The following is a 17,707-nucleotide window of genomic DNA, read 5'->3' on the forward strand; positions in this document are numbered from 1 at the left end:
AGGCCACTCTAATGTTGAGATTTCTAACTATTGATGGTGCCCCCAGGATGCCACACCATTTAATTCCACCATTAGTGAGTCTGCCTGTAGATACACACACACACTCTCTCTCTCTCTCACACACACACACACACACACACACACACACACACACACACACACACACACAGCGCATGCTGCTCCCCAGTCTCCTCCTGGTACACCACACCAAAGCTGGACACACACTGGTGTTGGTTTCTGCCATTTGGTTCCTTTGCCCATCAGCTCAGCCTAGATCCTGCACATGACACCCACCCTAGCTTGAGGACTTCTCAGTCCTTCCTTGCCGACCACCAGTTCTTTGGTCCTTCCCTCTCTGCTCAGAGCCCCAGCCTCAACCCTGCGAGGTGTTCCTCAGTTTTCCCTACTGGGGACAAGCACTGAAGGGGAACAGATGGTGGAGGGTGGGGTTAGTGAATGGGGAAGACAGCAAAGGCTCCAGGCAGGCAGTGATTTTGTTTTTTTATTCTATACAAGTGGGGAGAGAGCCCCCTGGGGATTGAGGAATAGATCCGCCCTCCTGGGAGGGAAACAACCTCCACCCCGAAGCTCCCTGCTGAGGGAGGGAGGCATTGAGCACCTCCCGCTCTCCAGGTTGCTCCCTCCCTTCCCATCCCTATGCCTCATCCTGCCATCCTGCCCCTGTGGGATGGGCTGGCAGAGGGGCCTGGAGGTGTGGGGTTGGGTAGGGGCCGGTCCTTCTGAGGCACATGTCGAGAGGAGTGCTGGGAAGGGCGCTGCAGCTGCCGTCAGTCTGTTCCTGGCTCACTGGTTCCTGCTGGGTACAAATCCAGGGAGCACTGTTTCCAGAGCAGGGAGAGCCAGCCGCCCAGTGTGGGGTGTACCATGACGGACAGTTGGATGGGAAGGGGGACTGCTCTCTCACCCACCCCACTAGCACCTGTGGGATCAGGCGGCCATCTTCTATCAGGTTCCAGCTTGTCACAAGACTGCGCCCGCCGTGTCCTCTTGGGCTTCAGGGGGGCAGTTCGACGGCCTGAATCCGGGGGCCCTGAAATGACAGTCAAAGCAGGCCTGGCACATGAGCGGGGCTCACAGGCTAGGTGCTCATCGGGGCTGTGACTCATTTCATGCCTAGGATGGGGACATAGGGTAGGCAGCAGGCTACCAGAGGCATCCCAACCCCGCCCCCTCCCCAGCCAGGTGGCAGACCTTGGATCTCAGGCTCTTCTTGGTCCTGCTGTGAGCCCAGTCTCAGCCGGGGTTTGTTCATTCCTGGGGCTGCACCCCCAGCTTCGGTATCCTCCCTGCCCCCTGGCTCTTGGGTGGGGCGGCGGCCCCTGGGCACAGCCACCGGCTTGGGGGGCCGTGGAGCTAAAGGAGGATCCTGCAGCTGGCAGAAGGAGGTTACTGGGTCAATTAATCCTTTTACCTCATCAAAGTGCCTTCCCCATCTGCTTTGCCAGCCCTCACCTTGGCATTCCTAGTGGGAACCGTCCTCTCTGGGAATAGGTCCCCCTCTTTCTCCTCTTCTCCATCTTGGGAGGCTGGGCTGGGGCTCTGGCAGCTGTGGTTGGGGGCACTCTCCTCAGCTGGGGGATGGGAAGAGAGGAGAAACTGCAGGAAAAGGCATTCTTGCATAGCCCTCCCTGTCCCCTATCTCTAAGAAGTCCCGGATGCCAGGACTTTCCCCTCCAAGTCCATTTGCACCGCCTATGCCTCTGCTTCAGATGTCCCCATCTGCTCTCGTATTTCCTTAGCCCTTGGTCCCCAGGATCATCCTGAGCTTGTCACCGCTGGAGGGAGCTCTGGTCTGACTGTCCCACTAGAAGAGCAGAGCCCTTTCTTGCTGGGGTGGAGCCAGAGCCTTTGGGCTGTCTGGGTCCACAGGCAGGGCTGCCAATTTTGGGCTGCAGTGCTCCGGGGCCCTGCCAAGGCTGCAGCCTGGCATTCCCAGAACTTTGTCTGCCAGTCTGATTCACGTGTGAGTCTCAAGGAGAAGCATCTTCACCCCACCCCCTGTGGCTTTATGCAACCTGAGCCTGAGGTTATATCACCTGGAAGGTATTGTCTGTGTATCTGTGGGGTATGAGCGGTGAGTGAGAGAGACCTGAAGCATGCTGGTAATGGGTGTGTGCTTAGTGGAGCATCGACTCTTGTGGTCTCCTAAATGAAAGCTGGAGCCCTGCTTTGGGTGTTTAACTAGTTTATGTGGGGATGGGATAAGCAGCAAAGATGCCCCCACTGCTGGCTTGGCATTGGAGGATGGGTAGGAGCACAGGCCTTGCCAAGCCAAGGGCCAGCCTGGCTCTGCACCACACCCTTGTGCCTTAGCCTTGGTGTGTTAGAGGAGGAAGGGGATGGAGTATCTACATCTACGCAGAGATTTGGCCATGTTGTTTTTGTTAGAGGGTCATATTCCAGGCCTGTGGGAACTTAGCTGATGTGGAGCTGACCAGTTTTCCTTTAGAAGCTCCCTAAATGAAAGGTGCTCTGAACCCAGCAGAAGATAAGGGTCATACTATGACCCCCTCCCCTTTATTCCTTCAGAGTTACAAAGCCAAAAAGTAAATGACTTGTATAACGTCAACACTGTTGGTGGTGGCTGAGCCAAGAATAACACCCACGGTTTCTGACCTCCAAGGAATCTTGCCCCTTCCTTGTGACACCTTTCTGCGTGAACTGTGGTTGCCTTGGTGAACTATTTTTGAAGGGGACTGGAAGGTTTGAGGGGGACCTGGCATCGTTGGTACTTGACACTCTCTTCCCAGCTGAGGTGCAGAGATAAGCCTTCTCTATAGAGGATGTCACTCCTCTGACAGTGACCAGAAGCGGCCCCTGCCCTAGAGAATTCCCCAGAATCACCCACAAAGTGTTGTTCTTGTCTGTCAGTCCTGGTAAAGCCACTTCTGTTTTGTAGGGCCTTTCTTTGGACTGGGTTGTTTGCCTCTTTCGAATGGAGCTTTGTAAATATCCTTAAACATTTTCACTCTATTGACTCCTCACTGCCCCATCTTGGTCATAAATTCCCCCGATATGGGGCTATGGCTTCTGTTTCTGTGGACACACCCTGCACCTTCAGTGCTGCTGCCCCTGAAGAGGCATTCCGTACCTAAGTGCCATTTGGCCTCTGCACGGCGCATGGCGCTGAAGCTTGGCTTGGTGCTTTGGGGCAGCGGTGGGGGCTTCCAGGCTCCAGGCCCTGGTGTGGAGGGGGCAGGTAGGAAAGGGGGACAGGGGAAAAGCAAATTAAGAGGGGCCTGAGAGAGGGGTCAAAGGAAGGAAAAGAGGGCAGCTATTCTCACCTGCATCATCTGAAGAGCGCCGTTTCTGCCAAGCCTGGACGCTGCCCTCCAGGTCTGGGCCTGTGCCCTGAAAGGACAGCTGAGTCAGGTCATCAGAAAGGTCCCCTCCAAGTGGGGGCTGCAGTGAGCAAGAAACTTTGGTTCTAGCATTTCATGGCATTAGTCCCTAGAAACTTGAACTGTTTTTCCCAGAGTGGCACCCATACCACCCTAGGGGCATACGAAATGGCTTACTTGAATGAAAATGCTGTTATTTTTAATATTTACATATTTGTTTTATGTGTAATAGAAGAAAACATGACTGTGGTTTTAAAGATGATAATGCACATGTCCAGACTAAGTTAACAAAGTGAGCCAATTTAAATTAAAACTTTATGTAAATAATAACATAGGTAGTATGTGGAAAAGGTAAGAATTAATCTTAAGGGTGGTAATTAAGTCACCAAAATTTGGTAAACAGAGTGCTGGAGGTAAATATTTTTATGACCGCTCATTTTACAAGTAGAGGCTCCAGGATATTAACTGACCCTTCTAGGATTCCACGGTAACTGTCTAGTACAGGCAGAGCTGCAGCTAATGCTTCTAAAGTCAAAGCATCACTCTCTCCACTGACTCACCGCAGACAGGGTGGGGGAGGGGGAGGGTGGTAGACAGGGACCCGCAGGACTCTCAGTTCACAGCCTTGGGGTCCCCTCACCTCTTGTTTCCCATCGAAGCTCCAACCCTTGGCTCTTCCCAACCCAGGAAGGGCAACGCCATGGACCCTTGGCTGTTGTGCCATTCCAGGGGTCTGGCCCCCATCCCCTGGCTCTGACTCCTCAGGGCCCTGAAACAAGGTCTCAGGTTTACAAGAGGTTCCTGAGGGAGAAGGGGCTCCAGAGGCAACAAGGAGTGGGGGAGGGCGCCTGCCCCTCTGAGTCCCCAGGCAGAGGGAAGCCCTGCCCTGACACTCTGAGCAGTCCTTCTACTGCCTCCTATGCATGCAGCACTCCCAGCATGCTCTGGGGGGTCAGACCCAGTTCAGTATCAAGGAGCAGGGAGTTGGGTTGACTCGAGTCCTGCGTCCTAGCATTCTTCCATTAACTGCCCGGGGTAAGATGGGCAGGTGGGCTATGCGTGGGACAGCAAACAGGAAGGACACAGCACCTCTGACTCACTTACCATCTTCCTGCGGAAGGAAGGCCCTCGGGCCCCCCCAAATCCAGGGAGGAGGCCACTCTCCTCCTCTGGGCTCCAGCAGGGGGAAGAGTTGTTGCCGTGGCTGGGGGGGTCTGGGCTGGGGGGACTCTCCTGAGTTGGGGGTGGGGGCGGGGGTGGAGGGAGGAGGAGCCCCGTGGTGGGGGACCCTGGCCCCCTGTCCCCCTTGAAGCTCCGGGGCCGGCGAAAGTGAAATAGGCCTCGGCGCCTCTTCTTCTGGAGTGGAGGCAGCGGCGGCTCTGAGAGGCCTGGCCGCAGGGTCCGAAGAGTCCGTGGGTAGCTGGGCAGGGGCAGGGTGAGTTAGTGACAAGCCGTGGGGAGATGCAAATGCCAGATGCAGAGGTCTCTCAGGGCCCAGGATGGTGCTGGTGTTAGTCTAGCCTTGGGTCTCATAAACCTCCCACTTTTGTCTCTCATCCAGTCTCTCCCGCTGCTCTGTAACTGTTTCCACTTAGTTCTCAGAGAAGATGGTGTCCTCACCTTCCACGTCATAAACCTCCAGCAGATCAGCTCTTTCCTCCGCCCAGGCACCCCTTCCACCCTCTGCTTCTCTCAGCTTCTCCAAGTGACCCAGTTCCTTGAGTACAGGACTGTGGCCAAGAACATGCCCTCCAGGGCTCTTACCTTAACTATCAGCCCGACCCAGGGACTGCCGCCACTCCCTGCCCCCTCACCCCCACTGCCCGTCCCCAACACCCCACTGTGATAGCCTCATCCTTTTCAGCTAGCTGTCCTGAGGAAATTAAGAAAGCATGGGAGATAAGGACTGGGTGGGGAAGGACAAGAACGTGGAGTAAATGTCCCAGGGAGATTGGCTCTGGGCGCTGTCACTGGAGCAGCCTCCACGGAAGCTAGGCGAACACAGGAGCCCTCTGGACCGGCTGAAAATGGGAGTGTGTCCAGGTGCCACACCTGGAACTTTCGTCCATGACCCTTCGGCTGAAAAAGTCCTCCAGTCCCTCATCCAGGCGGGTGGCCATCCCATTCTCCTGACGTGTGCCAGGTACTGGCACCTGTTGGGAGGAAAGTCCTATAGGGTATTTCATCTGGGCCAGGAAGCCACCCTCCCATCCTCTCAGGACTTTCCCCTTTGGCCTTGGACTGGCCTTCCTCGGCCCCACGGGAATTTAGACTTCAGTCCACCTGGGCATTTCCTAAGCTTGGTTCTTGGCTCTATCCTTTACCACAACAAGGACTGCCACTGTCTGGCAGACAGATCTTTCCTTGGCAAGGTCTAGCTCCCGCCCCAAGTGGATAGTCCCTCCACTTTCGGTGGCTGGCATGGGCCTCTGCCACATCTCCCAAGGCCGGTGCCTCTGACATTTGGGTCCTAAAGTTACAACCCCTGGCTCTGGCATTGCTAAGTGAAGTTGGTACTTCCACAAGGCTTTGGAGACTCACACTGGGCCGACCAGGGCCTGGAGGGGTGGTCCGGGGGGGCCGGGGCCTGCCTTGTGTTTGATGCCTTAGTTTATAGCCATGAGTGGGAAGCTCAGCTAGACCTTCCCAGGAGCCACTAGCTGTGGGCTGACTGTTCCCGAGTCCTGAGAACCAGCCAGGGGGGACCCCCAAGCTCCCCAGCTGGCTTTCCATGTCCTGAGGGCTCCCACCTGTGGGAACAGCAGTGTTAGAGGGATTAGCAGGAGGGGCAGGGAAAAAGCAGGCTGGTGAGATGAGAAAAAAAAAAGAAAGGGAAACAGAGCCGTTAGAATGGGAGCTGGGGACTCACTAATGAAGGCAGACACTGGCCGGATCTTCCGGCAGCGTTTCTGCTTTTTGATGGCCATGGTGTCCTGCAGAAACAGATGAATGGTGGGGCCAGGCTGCAAGTCCCAGGAGCCTCACCTGGAGCCTCTGTTCCTCATAAAGCCTTCTCTTTAGAGTCTCCTTCTCCTCAGATGGTTGGGGCATTGGGCAAAGGGAAGAGGTTGGGCTGGCTGGGGCTGGGGAATGAGGCCAGGCCCAGCAAGGGGAGAGTAGAGTCCAGAGAAATGAAAGGGACAGTGTTTTCCAAGTTCAGGGGCAGGACTTAGGTTAGGGAGGGGATTGGTAGTGGGGATGCTCACGATGTTGGTCCCAAGTTCATCATCTGTGGTCTCCTCATGGTCATGGTTACGGCCTCGGCCCCGGGAGGTCAGATCCTGCCCTTGGCCCAGCCCCCCTGGTGGATCTGATAGTGTTCTTAGCTGGGCCAGGTGCCGCGCCTGGGGAAGGACGGCTGTGAACAGGATCCCAAGGAAGCTGCCCACCTCCCAAGGCCTTGAGGGAGGGGAGAGGGCCGGAGGAGATGGGGTAAAGTACAGGGCATGCCTGAGCCTGGCCAGCGTCCAAAAGACTTACCAGGCTCTTGTGGGAGTGGTATAGCTCCTGCAGGATCTCGTCCACTATGGAGTTGGTCAAGTAGGTGACAACTGAGAGCTTCACTTCACTGTGGGCACAGGTGGGGCTCCTTAGCCATCCGTCCCCGGCCCTGAGCCTCAGCCTTGCCCTTCCCTGGGTGCCTGAGGGAGAGGGCCAGCTAGCCTGGCTGTACAAGGAGGCCCTAAGGTGCTGTGTCTCCATAAAGGCATATCCAGTCCCACCCACAGACTCTGAGCCTAGGTGTGTGTGGATTGAGAGGGTGGGCGAAGATGATTGAATGAAGAAGAGCAAGGGGGCTTGGTGTCAGGCCCCTGGAGCTCTGTTGGAACAGAGCTAGATCAATTGGGGTGCTGAGTGAGCTCCGCCGGTTTCTGCTGTAAGATCAGAAACCAGCTCTTTTGAATAATTTTTCTTCGCTTTGGTGAGTGGTGGCACTCGGACCCAGAATGAAAGAGCTCTAGGGGTGAAAACTGGGGGGAGAGCAAGGATAGTCCATGCACTCTAATAGCATCAATATTCTTTGACTATGCCTCCGAGGGGCCGTGCTTTGTTTCTAGGCGCATCTGTGTGGCTATGTGTGTGTGCACACTGTGCGTGCACTGCCTGGCTCCTAAACCCTAGCTCAGCACTTAGATATCTAGGGCAAAGACCAGTCCAAACCTGATTACAGTTGGTTAAAGATTTATCTCTTATAATGGAGATTGTGCCATTCATTATTCATTGCGAGAGCTGGGCCCCAAGTCCCTAAGTGTTCTGGGCCAAATCCAGCCCTGCCCAAGCCCCATCCAGCCTCTCACTCCAGCTTGTTCTGAATGTCCTGCCCCGCCTGTTCCAGCAGCGCCCCGCGGATGAAGTTCCGGGGCACAGTGACACGCTCAGCCACATTGCTCAGCATCTTGTTGTGCCCCTCGGCCACCCGCATGGCCACGGGGCATAACTCCTGCGTTAGGCTGACCATGGACTCCAGGATCACCTAGTATGAAAAAAGGGAGGCCAGAGTCCCAAGGAGGGCAGGGTCAGGGCTGGCACCAGCCAAGAGAGTCTAGCCTGTCTATCCCCTCCACCCCACCATGGTGAGACTGAGGGAGCTGCCAAGGTCACAGAGCAGGTTAGCAGCAGAGCCTCAGACACTCAGACTTCCATTCTACCATATAGACAGGGAGAGTCAGACCGAGGGTCAGAGCCCAGTGGGGGGAGGTCAGTGTTCAGGCGCCAAGGTTGAAACTTGTAGAGAAAATCCAAGTGAGGTGTTCTGGCAATGTCTTGGCATAGTGGGAATGTGGGTGGTCTCAACTCTGCAGTTCCTTCTTGCCCCCAGTAATCTCTCGTGTTGAGCTCAGCCCTCAGCTTCAGGCCTGGGTCAACACTGGGCTCCCTCCCCAGGACTTGCCTGCAGCTCCTTATCCACAGCCTTGGACACCTCGCTGGCTACTGACTCCAGCCTCTGCCGCACAGGCCCATCATTGGCGAGTACGTGGCCCAGCTCATAGAGGCTGGGAAACAGCTGTGGAATGAAGTAGTTATGATCAGAAGGCTAGAATCAGGCCTTATTAGGTTTCTGGGTGCCCTGCCCTAGGAGGGCAGATGAACGGGACAGGGTAAGGACACTCCTGGGTTAGCATGGCTGGCCCTCCTGGTGATGGACTGTCAGGGAAGGGTAGGGCTATGGAGGGCTCACCGCCCTGGAGTTCTTGGCATCCTTGATGAGGTCCCGAGCATAGAGCAGCTCATCCTGCACGGGCTCTAGGGGGCACAGCCTCAGGGCCCGAACCTCTTCCTGCACTCGTCCGCACAGCCGCTGCAGCATCTAGAGCACAGACAGCAGGAGTGTCAGGGGGGCCCTATACCCCATCTTCCCAGGTGGGACCCCAGGTGCCCCATTTCTGGGTCTCCTTGGGCAGCGTGATTGGTGCCGGCACTGACAGGGGCGGCAGTGATGTTTCTGGATGGCCTATTCTCACTTCTTCTGGGAAAGTCCTTCTTGAATGCCCAGTGGAGCTCTCCCAGTGCTGTGCACCCCTTGTCCAGGGGTCCCTGCTGTTTGCCCACGGGTTCCATCATGTTTGGGGATCCTATTCTGAATGTCCTGTCTTCCTGCTCTTCCACACGGAGAGACCAGTTACGGGCACCATATCTTGCCTCTTTCATGCCCTGCCCCTGTGCGTGCACGCTGTCACATCACACCTGTGCCTTGCATGCCCCATGCATGCCCCGTATGTCCCAAAGGGAAATGTTTACTTGCTCGGCGCTGCTGGTCACCAGGCCCTGCTGCAGCCTGAAGGCCTGCTCCTGGGGGCACGTCTGGGAGTGGTTGTTCCTCACCAAGCACCACTGGATCTAGAGATAATGGGGTGGGTGGGGTCAGGATCTGGGGATGTGAGCTGGCCCCTGCCCTTTGCTATTCCACCCCTTAGACTGCCACCTTCTGCCAGACGTCTTCAGTACGCTCGGGGGCGCTGCGGTAGGCTTGGGAGATGTCACTCACGGGGAAAGACATGAAGCGCAGCGTGTGGTTGCTGTGGGACATAGTAGCACAGCTGGGTGGGGAAAGAGGTAAGGAAGAGAGGCCTCTGCTCCCCAAAATCCACCCCTTGCTGACTGCTTCCTAGTCCATGGCTCTTCCAACATTTCTGTGCAAATAGGTCAAGTGGGCTGGAGTAGTTCAGGCCTGGTCCAGGCACAGGGAAGCTTGGGGCTTGGGTCAGGGCAGGCCCTGGTCCACTCACCTCTCCAGGGCCCTTGCAATGTCCAGAAAGCCCAGGGCAGATGTATTGTTTCGATCCCATAGGATAGTTCTGTGCAGAGGGTGAGCATAGCTTGTTAACTCTCCTGATTCCCTGTTAGCGGGTAGGATACAGCCCCCATTCTGGAGCCCTCCCTCCTTTCCTGGGTGACTCAGAGATGGTTCTGGGACTGAGGGTCTTCTGGAAGCTGGGGTACAGAGTGAGGCAAGCAGGGAGGAAGGACATGTGTGTATGTGTGTGGCAGGGGCAGGGCTAGGGCTCCAGTTCGGAGGGTACAAGTGGGAGCTCACCTGAGGGAGGAGTTGATTTGCAGGGCTTTAGACAGCATCTTGGCCCCGATGTCCTCCATGCCGTTACCGCTCAGATCCACCTTAGCCAGGCAGGTGTTGCTGCCCAGGGCATTGATGAGGATGCTGGTACGCAGCTTCAGCCGGGAGTCTGCCACTGACAGTGACTGCAAGGACTGTGGGCAAGTGGCGGTTGGGCCCAGTCCCCGTGACCCCCACCATTGCAGGTCCCCTCCCGGGCCCAGTCACTTACACAGTCCTCTTCCTGGATCAGCTGCACCAGCTTGTGCAGGATCTCCTCCAGGGTCCTGCGGGGAGTCAGGGTTCAGTGTAGGAGGGGAGGGGGTTGAGGTCACACTATTGAGGGAGCAGGGAGGGGGCCAGAGGTAATACAGTAAGGCGAAGGATAGGTGGATGACAGAGTGAGGGTCTGTGGTATGGGGAGGGGCCTCACTTGGCCTTGACATTGAAGTTCTTGCCCAGGAACAGGTGCTTGAGGGACTTGTTCTTGCCAAGTGCTGGAACCAGTGTCAGGAGGTCTGAGTCGAACCCTGGCCAGTAGATAGGAGAGGCCTGGCTTGAGTCCTGAGGCTTACAGGAGTCTCCTTATAGTTTATCCCCCACGCTCCAGGCCCCGTTCCCACCTGCTCCCAGGAAGAAAAGCACCCCTACTCACCATTATCTGACAGATCCAGGCTGCCTACACAGGTGACAGCCCCCAGCTGCTCCTGCAAAACCTGGGCTCCTGCTGAGCGGAGCTATAGGTACAAGGTGGGGATAGGGCAGGGAAGCAGGGTAGGGGTGGGAGGTAGGGCACCTTTGATGCTTAGAGACCACAGTAGTCATGCCAGGACTCAAGGTCATATCAGGTCTGGGGTGTAAAGCAGGAGGCCTTCTCCACACCAGATCCCCCCCTAGGGCTCTCTTCCCTCTTTGAGTCAGAAAAGTCTCTAGACTGTTGCTCTGGAGATAGCTTTCTCCTGCCCTCTGGTGGGAAAGCCTGGTATTTCCCACCCCGGAGCTTTATGGAAGAGATACTGGAGACTGAAAATGACCTCTGGAAAAAGGAATGCAGATCACAGACTCAGAGGAGAAATTGGAGGTGTGGTCAGGTTGCAGGGGTCACAGAGGAGTAGTGCAGAGGCAAGAGGTTGCTAGGGTTGGACTTAGGTCAGAGGAATGAACAGTGGGGGACAGGTAGAAGGGGAGGAGGACTGGGGGCTTACCTCACAGCTGCTGAGGTCAAGGTGCAGATCACTGAGGTGACTATTGAGGGAGAGGCCCTGGAGCAGTGCCCTGTGGGAGGAAGGTCAGCAGGCCCACTTTTACCCCTCAGCCCCCTCTCTTATGGTTTCCCCTTAGACGCTCCCCCAACCCTGCACCCACCCGACCTGAGGGCCTCCAGGGGCAGCTTTGTGGCCGACAGGCTGATGTGGTTCAGTGTGTAGGTGCTGCTGAAGAACTGCTTGAAGGCCGGTGGGGCCTCCCGGCCCTTCCTGCGGAGATCCCTGGGTCAGCAAGGGAGCGGGACAGCCACCACCCTCCCCATCCCTTCCCGTACCCCTTGTGCTCCCACCTGTGGGAGCAGCTGTTGCGTGCCAGGTTGAGGTAGGTTAGGTGGGAGCAGCAGCCATGGAGCAGGGCACCCAGGAGCTGTGGGGAGAGACATGTGGGTCTCATGATGTCTGGAAAGGGTGCTGGGAGGGGTGGGTGAGGACTCCTCTTCTCTCCCCATCAAGGTCCTGGATCTTTACTCTCTGCAGTCAGGCAGTGTGAGCCCCGCTGCGGATGCCCACTTTGCCTCTTAATGCCTCAGTTTCCCCTCTGTGGAAAGTGAGTCTACTGTTCCCAGGGATGGTGGAGAGGTTCAAAGACAGTGGAGGTGTCAGACCACGGTCAGTCACCACACTCATGAGGTGCCTTGTTCAACTTAAGGAAAGCACCTTTTCCTCCTGGTGGACTTAGCTCTGAACGAGGACGCCCAGCTGGAGAATGGAGCGAGGGGTGGCTCTTAGGCACAGACAGTATGACCTTGGGCTACGACCGAGAAAAAGTGCCACACAGGTGTCGGCTGTGGGTGCTGCTTTATAATTCAGCTGAACCTGGCTGAAGTCATCCTGACAAGCCTGCCCACCCGCATACTCAAGGAGGGGAGTGAGGCAAAGACCCACACTGCTGGCGCCTCATCACCAACCCCTCACCGAGTCAATGGCACAGTCAGTCCCCGCCAGGTCCAGGTGCACGAGAGCATTGGGCTGGGCCAGGAAACTGTAGAGGGCCTGGGAAGGAAGAACGGAGGAGCTGTAGGGGAAGGGGTGATAGAGCCCCACCAACCCTGGGCTACAGAGCAGAGATCCCAGGCTCTGAAGCCTGAGCATACTTCTGCAGGGGCTTGAGGCTACATTTTATGGACTCACGTTGGACTCGTCTGTGGCAAGCAGCCCAGGGTTCTTGCTCAGGTCCAGGTATCGAAGGGAGCTGGCAAAGGCGGGGTTGGCCCCGAAGGTCTGGCCCAGCGCCTGGAGCCCTGAGCACAGTGGGTACTGGGCTAGGTTGGCCTCCATCCCCACCTCCTCCCCCGGCATACAACACTTCTCCGCTCCCGAAATGTGGCTCCTTTCCTTTCCTTGATCCCGGGGATGCTGTGCAAGTGGGTGGGTACACCTCTGGGGCTCAACACCCCAGGCAGTGCTGGGAGGCTCAGAGGTCAAAGGTCAGGGGTATCAGTGCAAATACCTCGAGGGGAAATGGCAGTCTTGGCCAGGCACAGTTTGGTGAGGCCAGTGGGGAAGCAGAGGAGTTGCTGGCTCAGACTGAGAAAACCTGGGGAGTGGGGAGAGAAATGGGCCCAGTGAGAGGATGGGCAGTGGCAACAGGTATTGCAAAGTCAGAGTAGGGGCTCCAGTGGGGTCCGGGCCTGCGGTCAAGGATGGTGGTATTGGGGCAGGGGCTGGTATCGCGTGTGAGAGCTCTGGTTCAAACCCAGGTTGGGCTCTGGGCTAGGACAGCAGTCTGCAATGTGATAGGGGTGGGATTCTGGGCTGTGGCTCACCCTTGTCCTCGATGGAGTTGTGAGACAGTGTGAGGGCATGCAGCACACAGCTCCCATTCTCCCCAAATACCCCAGCCAGCTTCTGGACAAAATCCCTTCAGGTAAGGAGAGGAAGGATTTGTTTGTCCCAGCCCCTGGGCTTCCCCGCCTCCTCTACCTGCCTGCCTGGCTGTGGCTGCAAAGGTAAGAGGCCCCCACTGGTGGGGAGTGGCTTAGGGTCTACCATGGAACTTGTCACCACTCTGGAGTACCTGAGAAGTCACATTAAGACAAAGTCTAGCTTCAGGTGCTTGAGACTAGAGCAGCCTGCCCTTCTCAGTAGTTGATAGAAGAAGGGTGGGGCATGCTGGGGAAGGTCATGGAGCTGGGGGTCAGGAGCTTAGCACTGAGTCCCAGCTTGACCACTGACTTGCTTTCTGTCCTCTTTGAGCCTCTGTCTCCTCTTCTGTAAATGAGGAGCTAGATGAGATAATTCAGAGGCCTGTATCATGCTCTGAGGTTCTGGGGCCCTGAGACTATATCGAGGGGGCACCACTGCCTAAGGAGGAGGCTGGACTCACGTCTTAAGTCCAGCATTGTCCAGCACCAGCTCTTCAAGACTCCCTGACTTGCTCAGGGTGTGTAGCACCTGTTCTAGCACTTCAGAGCCCTGAGGACAGAGGGGGTAACTACGATCAGGAGCCAGAGAGAGCACTGCTCTTTCCCCCTCCCATCGCCTCCCCCCCCCACCCCAAGTCCCTACCAGCCGCAGGTCCTTGCAGTAGAGTTTGGTGAACCACTGGTTGTAGGCCAGGGCTGCCACCATTAGGGCCAAGTCTCTGTGGGGAGATTGAAGGGGTGAGCAGGTTGCTGGGGCAGAAAAGAAGGGACTAGGGATGGAGTAGTTGGGCAGAGGAAAGCCTGGATAGGTAGAAGGCATTGGTGGGGTGATGTGGGTTGAGGAGATAGAGCTGGGGCTGTGGGTGGGACTAGAAAGGAGAGCCTGGAGGGGCCAGGATTGGGGTGAGGCTGGATTTCAGGAATGGTGGTGTTGAGTCTCTACCACATCAGCTTACCGGCTCTCCAAGTGGCTGAAATCCAAAAGATTGAACTCCCGGTTATCCTCAGCATGATAGATGGTGTCCACATCCTTGGGGAGGTGGATCTGGCTCACAACTACTCTCTGCCTCCTCCTCTGCCCCCTCCCTCTGGATCCCACCTGCCCACCTACTGGTTCCCTGCCCAACGCACCCATTGCACCTCCTCACGGCAGTGCAGCCCATTGTAGTCACACAGGGCAGCGTAGGTCTCGGAGAAGCCACCTGTGGGGTAGGAGTTGGGCTGACTCCAAGAGGAGCAAGAGGGAGAGGAATGGACTTGGGGCTGGATTTGGAGACAAGGAAAGGTCAAGGTCATTTATATGCCAGTGTCCTGGGTTGCTGCTGCACCATGGACCTCTGAAGTCTGGGAGCTGTAGAGTCCTCAAGGCAAGTGAGGCCCCATACGTAGAAGACTCTGAACAAAGAGCAGGGTGGTTTAGGTCCCACTTTCCTCAAGTCTGCCCCTGCTCACCGCAGACACTGTGAGTGGTAGATGTAGAAGTCTCAGAGTTGGGGGACGTGTCTCGGGGTCCTTCTGGGGTGTCCGCATTTCCACGCCGGATCAGACACCTGAAAGATGAACAAATCCATCCCAAAGAGGGTGAAAAGAGGCTCTCAATTCCCATGTGACAGCTTCTGGATTCCCAGGAAAAAACAGGAGTGGGGACATGAACGTTCTTCTCCTCAGTGTCTCAAGAACTCAGGTCCAAGGGAAGGAGGGAGGGAAGGAGTAGTCTCCTTTGTTATCCAGCCCCCTTGAGAGATTTCTCCTTTGCCACTCACCCAGGGCCAGGGCAGACCTTGGAGAGGGCAGAGCTCACGTGTCGCGTCACCTGGTCCACACTCTCAGCCGATGGCAGCCGCATGCTCACCATGCCACGCTCTGTCTCCACTAGGATCTGTGGGAGAAGGAGCAGCAGGGCCTTAGATATCTACTTTTTCCTCCTGCTGGCCCAATAGTGGGGCCCCAGGCCCTGGTACTCACCTGGTTCTGACTGAGGGTGTTGAAGGCCCGGATCTCCAGGACATTGAAGGAGCTCTCCACCTAGAGGCATGGGGATGCTCAGCTCATGGTAAGGGTCTGGCTGCCAGGTTTGGGAGGGAGCATGCCAGGTGCTCTCCCCCTCCTCAGCCCAACTCACCTTGGCTGGGACTTTAAAAGGAAAGAGGTGGAGGCGCCAGGAAGTCAGGGCCTTCAGAGAGAGGAAAAGAAAGTTAGCAGCAAATGGTGGCTTCCCAGACCTTCATCCCCCTGCCTTCCTTTAGTCTCCTCAGCCTGTGTGCAACCCCTGCCAGCAGGGGCCCTCTACCCTGGGGTCGTCTCGCTCTCCCATGCGCCGCCCCCCCCCGAGTTTCCTGGATATCTATGCAGTCCAGTATGCCTCTCTCCCAGGCTATGTCTTCTCAGCTCTCCCCCACTTCTGTCTACCCTGCCCTCTAGTCTCTCTGCCTTCAGCAGCCCAGCTGCCTTTGATACCTGCCCCTGCCCCCAAGCCCAGTGCCCTCACCAGCACTCGGTCTTCAAACTTCTTGGGTTTCGTCTCCAGCTTCACGCGATGTTGCTGGAGCACAGCCCCTTGGCTCAGGCACCTCCGGATGCTGTCTACAGGTGGGTACGGGCCTGCTTAGAGTTCCCCTTATCCTGGCTACCCCCACCTCTCCAGGACTCTCCAGGGGCAGGGGCAGATGGGAGGAGAGAGAAACAGAGACAAAGGACAGGGACACAGACCTGTCCTCTTCCTAGTAGAGAGGAAAGGGGTGTAGAGAAAACTTTGGCTCTTGATGTTCCTGAATGAAGGAACAGTTGCTGAGTGACACTGTCTGTGGGAGGGTGTGTCTTACATTTCTGAGGGTGTGAAGGATTTTTCCAACCCGTTTACTCCAGCAGCCATCAACCCATACACAGTGAGTCAGAGTGTGGGGACATGGGGGTGTCCCTTTGACTACATTCTAGTGGTCTGGGTGTGTGTGTCTGCCTTTTACTACATCTGTGTGTGCCTTCTGAAGATGCCAGGGAGCCCATGTGTGGCAGTGGTGGGGATGGGTAAGTGTGAATGAGTATGCTGTGCTTGCAGTTGTGAAAGGGGCACAGAGCCAGAAAGTGCTGGTGTGGGTATGGGGTGGGAAAGAGTTAGTGTTTAAATGAGCCCATACCCATCTGCTGGAAGAACCATCCAGATATCCCAGAGAAAGAGGGAAAGAGAGAGAGGTGTGGGGGTGCGATTGCTGTAAGGATGTGTGTACACACATCTCATGATTACGCTTGTGTGTGTGTGTGTGTGTGTGTGTGTGTGTGTGTGTGTGTGTAGGTGTAGGTGTGGAAAATCGCCAACGTGCAGCATGCCTCTGAGTATCCTTGAGTGTCCTGGTCTCTCTGTGAGCTAGCCTGTGCTCCGGATTCCGGGGGTCAGGGTTGTGGCAGTACTGGGGCTTAGGCTTGGTAGGGCCCAGTCTGAGGGCCGTGCAAATAGAAGAGGCCTTGAGATATGGGTGTGGGGTAGCAAAAAGGGGGTAGGCAGGGTCAGGAGCTGTGGGAAGGTAGCTGCAGAGACCCTGCTCTTGCTTTTAGCTCCAATCCAGGCCTTCTTCCCTGATTCTCTTCTTTGCTCCTTTTGGTCTGGGCGCTGCTGGGCTGCTAGGGGCCTCTCCAGGGCTAGTTCCGGGGCGGGGCCGAAAGGAGGGAGGGTGTGGAGCCAAGAGGCGGTCAGGACCAGGGGCAGCTCCCATCGTGCGGCGGGGCGGGCCTGGCTCCGCCCGGCGGGGAAACCGGGATTCTCCGTAGGGGAAACTGGACGCCTAGCTGAGGGGTGGGCCAGGGTCGCTGAGAGTCAGCCAGGGAGCGCGAGGGGACTGCACCTTCACCGAAGATAGGGACGGGCGGCTCCGGGGCAAGAAGGACCTGACAGGGTGAGGCAAGGTGGGCAGCGGAGGATGCTCCGGGGACAGAGATGCTCCTAGCTGGGATGCAAGGGCAGGGGGCTGCCTTGCAGCCTGGATGCGTGGGGGCGGGGGCGGGAGGTACTAGGGCTGGGGTATGCCGCGGGGAGGAATGCACTGGGTCTGGGATGCTCCAAGACGGGGCGTCCCGGAGACCACCGCAGCTTCGTACCTTGCAGCTCGCGGGTGAGCTCCGCGCTGGGCTTGGCCATGGCGGCTGCTGCTGCCGCCGCTGCTGCAGAGGAGCCGCCGCCGCCGCCGGGGAGCCGCGGCACATGCTAGACCTGGCTTCGGCTGGGCCCCGGTGCTGAGCGCTGCAGCAGCCGCGTAGCCCGCTCTCGTCAGGGGCGGCTGCGCGAGCGCTCCTCCCCCCGCCCCCGAGTGCCGGGTCTCCCTCCCCACCCGGAGAGGTGCCGGACTGAGCATGCGCGCCGCGCCTCCGGGCCGCGTGAGACCCCGCGCGCGCTCGCTTCCACCCCTCCTTCCGACGCCGTGTGCGTGTTGCTTGGAGCCCGGGTCGTCTCTGGGCAGGGGGCAGCGTCCCCACTTTGCGTGCCACACACTCCTCGGGCACCATGAGCAGAACGCATTTCTTTTGTTTGTGGGCTTGGGTACCTTGGGCCATCCTTGCAAGGCCCCTCCCTTTTTCCCCATCTGTTCAGGCCGGTCCAGCTTGTCCTCGCTGATCCGCGAGGGCACTTGGGGCCTAAAGCGATGCCAGGAGAGGACTTAGCCAAATCTGGGA

The 17,707-nt window shown here is 57.2% G+C and overlaps 1 protein-coding gene across 4 annotated transcripts; it reads right to left on the bottom strand.

The window, feature by feature from the left end:
- Positions 1–154: 154 nt before the first annotated feature.
- CARMIL3 (capping protein regulator and myosin 1 linker 3) lies at positions 155–17,317 on the bottom strand. 4 transcript variants are annotated; one of them, XM_036238798.1, is made up of 40 exons: positions 17,135–17,317; positions 15,534–15,628; positions 15,168–15,218; positions 15,011–15,070; positions 14,809–14,924; positions 14,498–14,595; positions 14,177–14,247; positions 14,002–14,075; positions 13,689–13,764; positions 13,507–13,595; positions 12,947–13,041; positions 12,631–12,717; positions 12,312–12,421; positions 12,096–12,173; positions 11,471–11,547; positions 11,286–11,390; positions 11,121–11,190; positions 10,571–10,652; positions 10,349–10,445; positions 10,148–10,202; positions 9,898–10,070; positions 9,590–9,658; positions 9,286–9,379; positions 9,102–9,200; positions 8,542–8,670; positions 8,254–8,367; positions 7,661–7,836; positions 6,843–6,930; positions 6,569–6,706; positions 6,232–6,295; positions 5,904–6,112; positions 5,415–5,515; positions 4,467–4,782; positions 4,003–4,131; positions 3,306–3,372; positions 3,113–3,202; positions 1,474–1,592; positions 1,213–1,393; positions 930–1,051; positions 155–817 (listed from the first exon to the last, which is right to left on the bottom strand). In XM_036238798.1, exons 1-40 carry the CDS (start codon positions 17,172–17,174, stop codon positions 656–658), a joined length of 4,266 nt encoding a protein of 1,421 aa, XP_036094691.1. In that variant the 5' UTR covers positions 17,175–17,317; the 3' UTR covers positions 155–655. The 4 variants fall into 4 exon arrangements, with proteins under 4 accessions (XP_036094691.1, XP_015975979.2, XP_036094693.1 ...); XM_016120493.2 differs by having other exon boundaries at positions 667–814; positions 941–1,051; XM_036238800.1 differs by having other exon boundaries at positions 667–814; positions 941–1,051; positions 3,306–3,423; positions 17,135–17,259.
- Between the last annotated feature and the right edge of the window lie 390 nt (positions 17,318–17,707).

Source organism: Rousettus aegyptiacus, unplaced genomic scaffold, assembly GCF_014176215.1.
Source record: "Rousettus aegyptiacus isolate mRouAeg1 unplaced genomic scaffold, mRouAeg1.p scaffold_m13_p_3, whole genome shotgun sequence".
In the NCBI taxonomy this organism is placed as follows: domain Eukaryota; kingdom Metazoa; phylum Chordata; class Mammalia; order Chiroptera; family Pteropodidae; genus Rousettus; species Rousettus aegyptiacus.

Bases quoted from the DNA above. Each gene is read 5' to 3' on its own strand.
- CARMIL3 (XM_036238798.1), bottom strand. From the start codon at position 17,174: ATGGCCAAGCCCAGCGCGGAGCTCACCCGCGAGCTGCAAG. The intron at 15,071-15,167 runs GTGAGTTGGGCT...CCATGCCTCTAG, and splicing joins CTTTTAAAGTCCCAGCCAAG to GTGGAGAGCTCCTTCAATGT. The intron at 3,373-4,002 runs GTGAGGGGACCC...CTGTCCTTTCAG, and splicing joins GCTTCGATGGGAAACAAGAG to GGCACAGGCCCAGACCTGGA.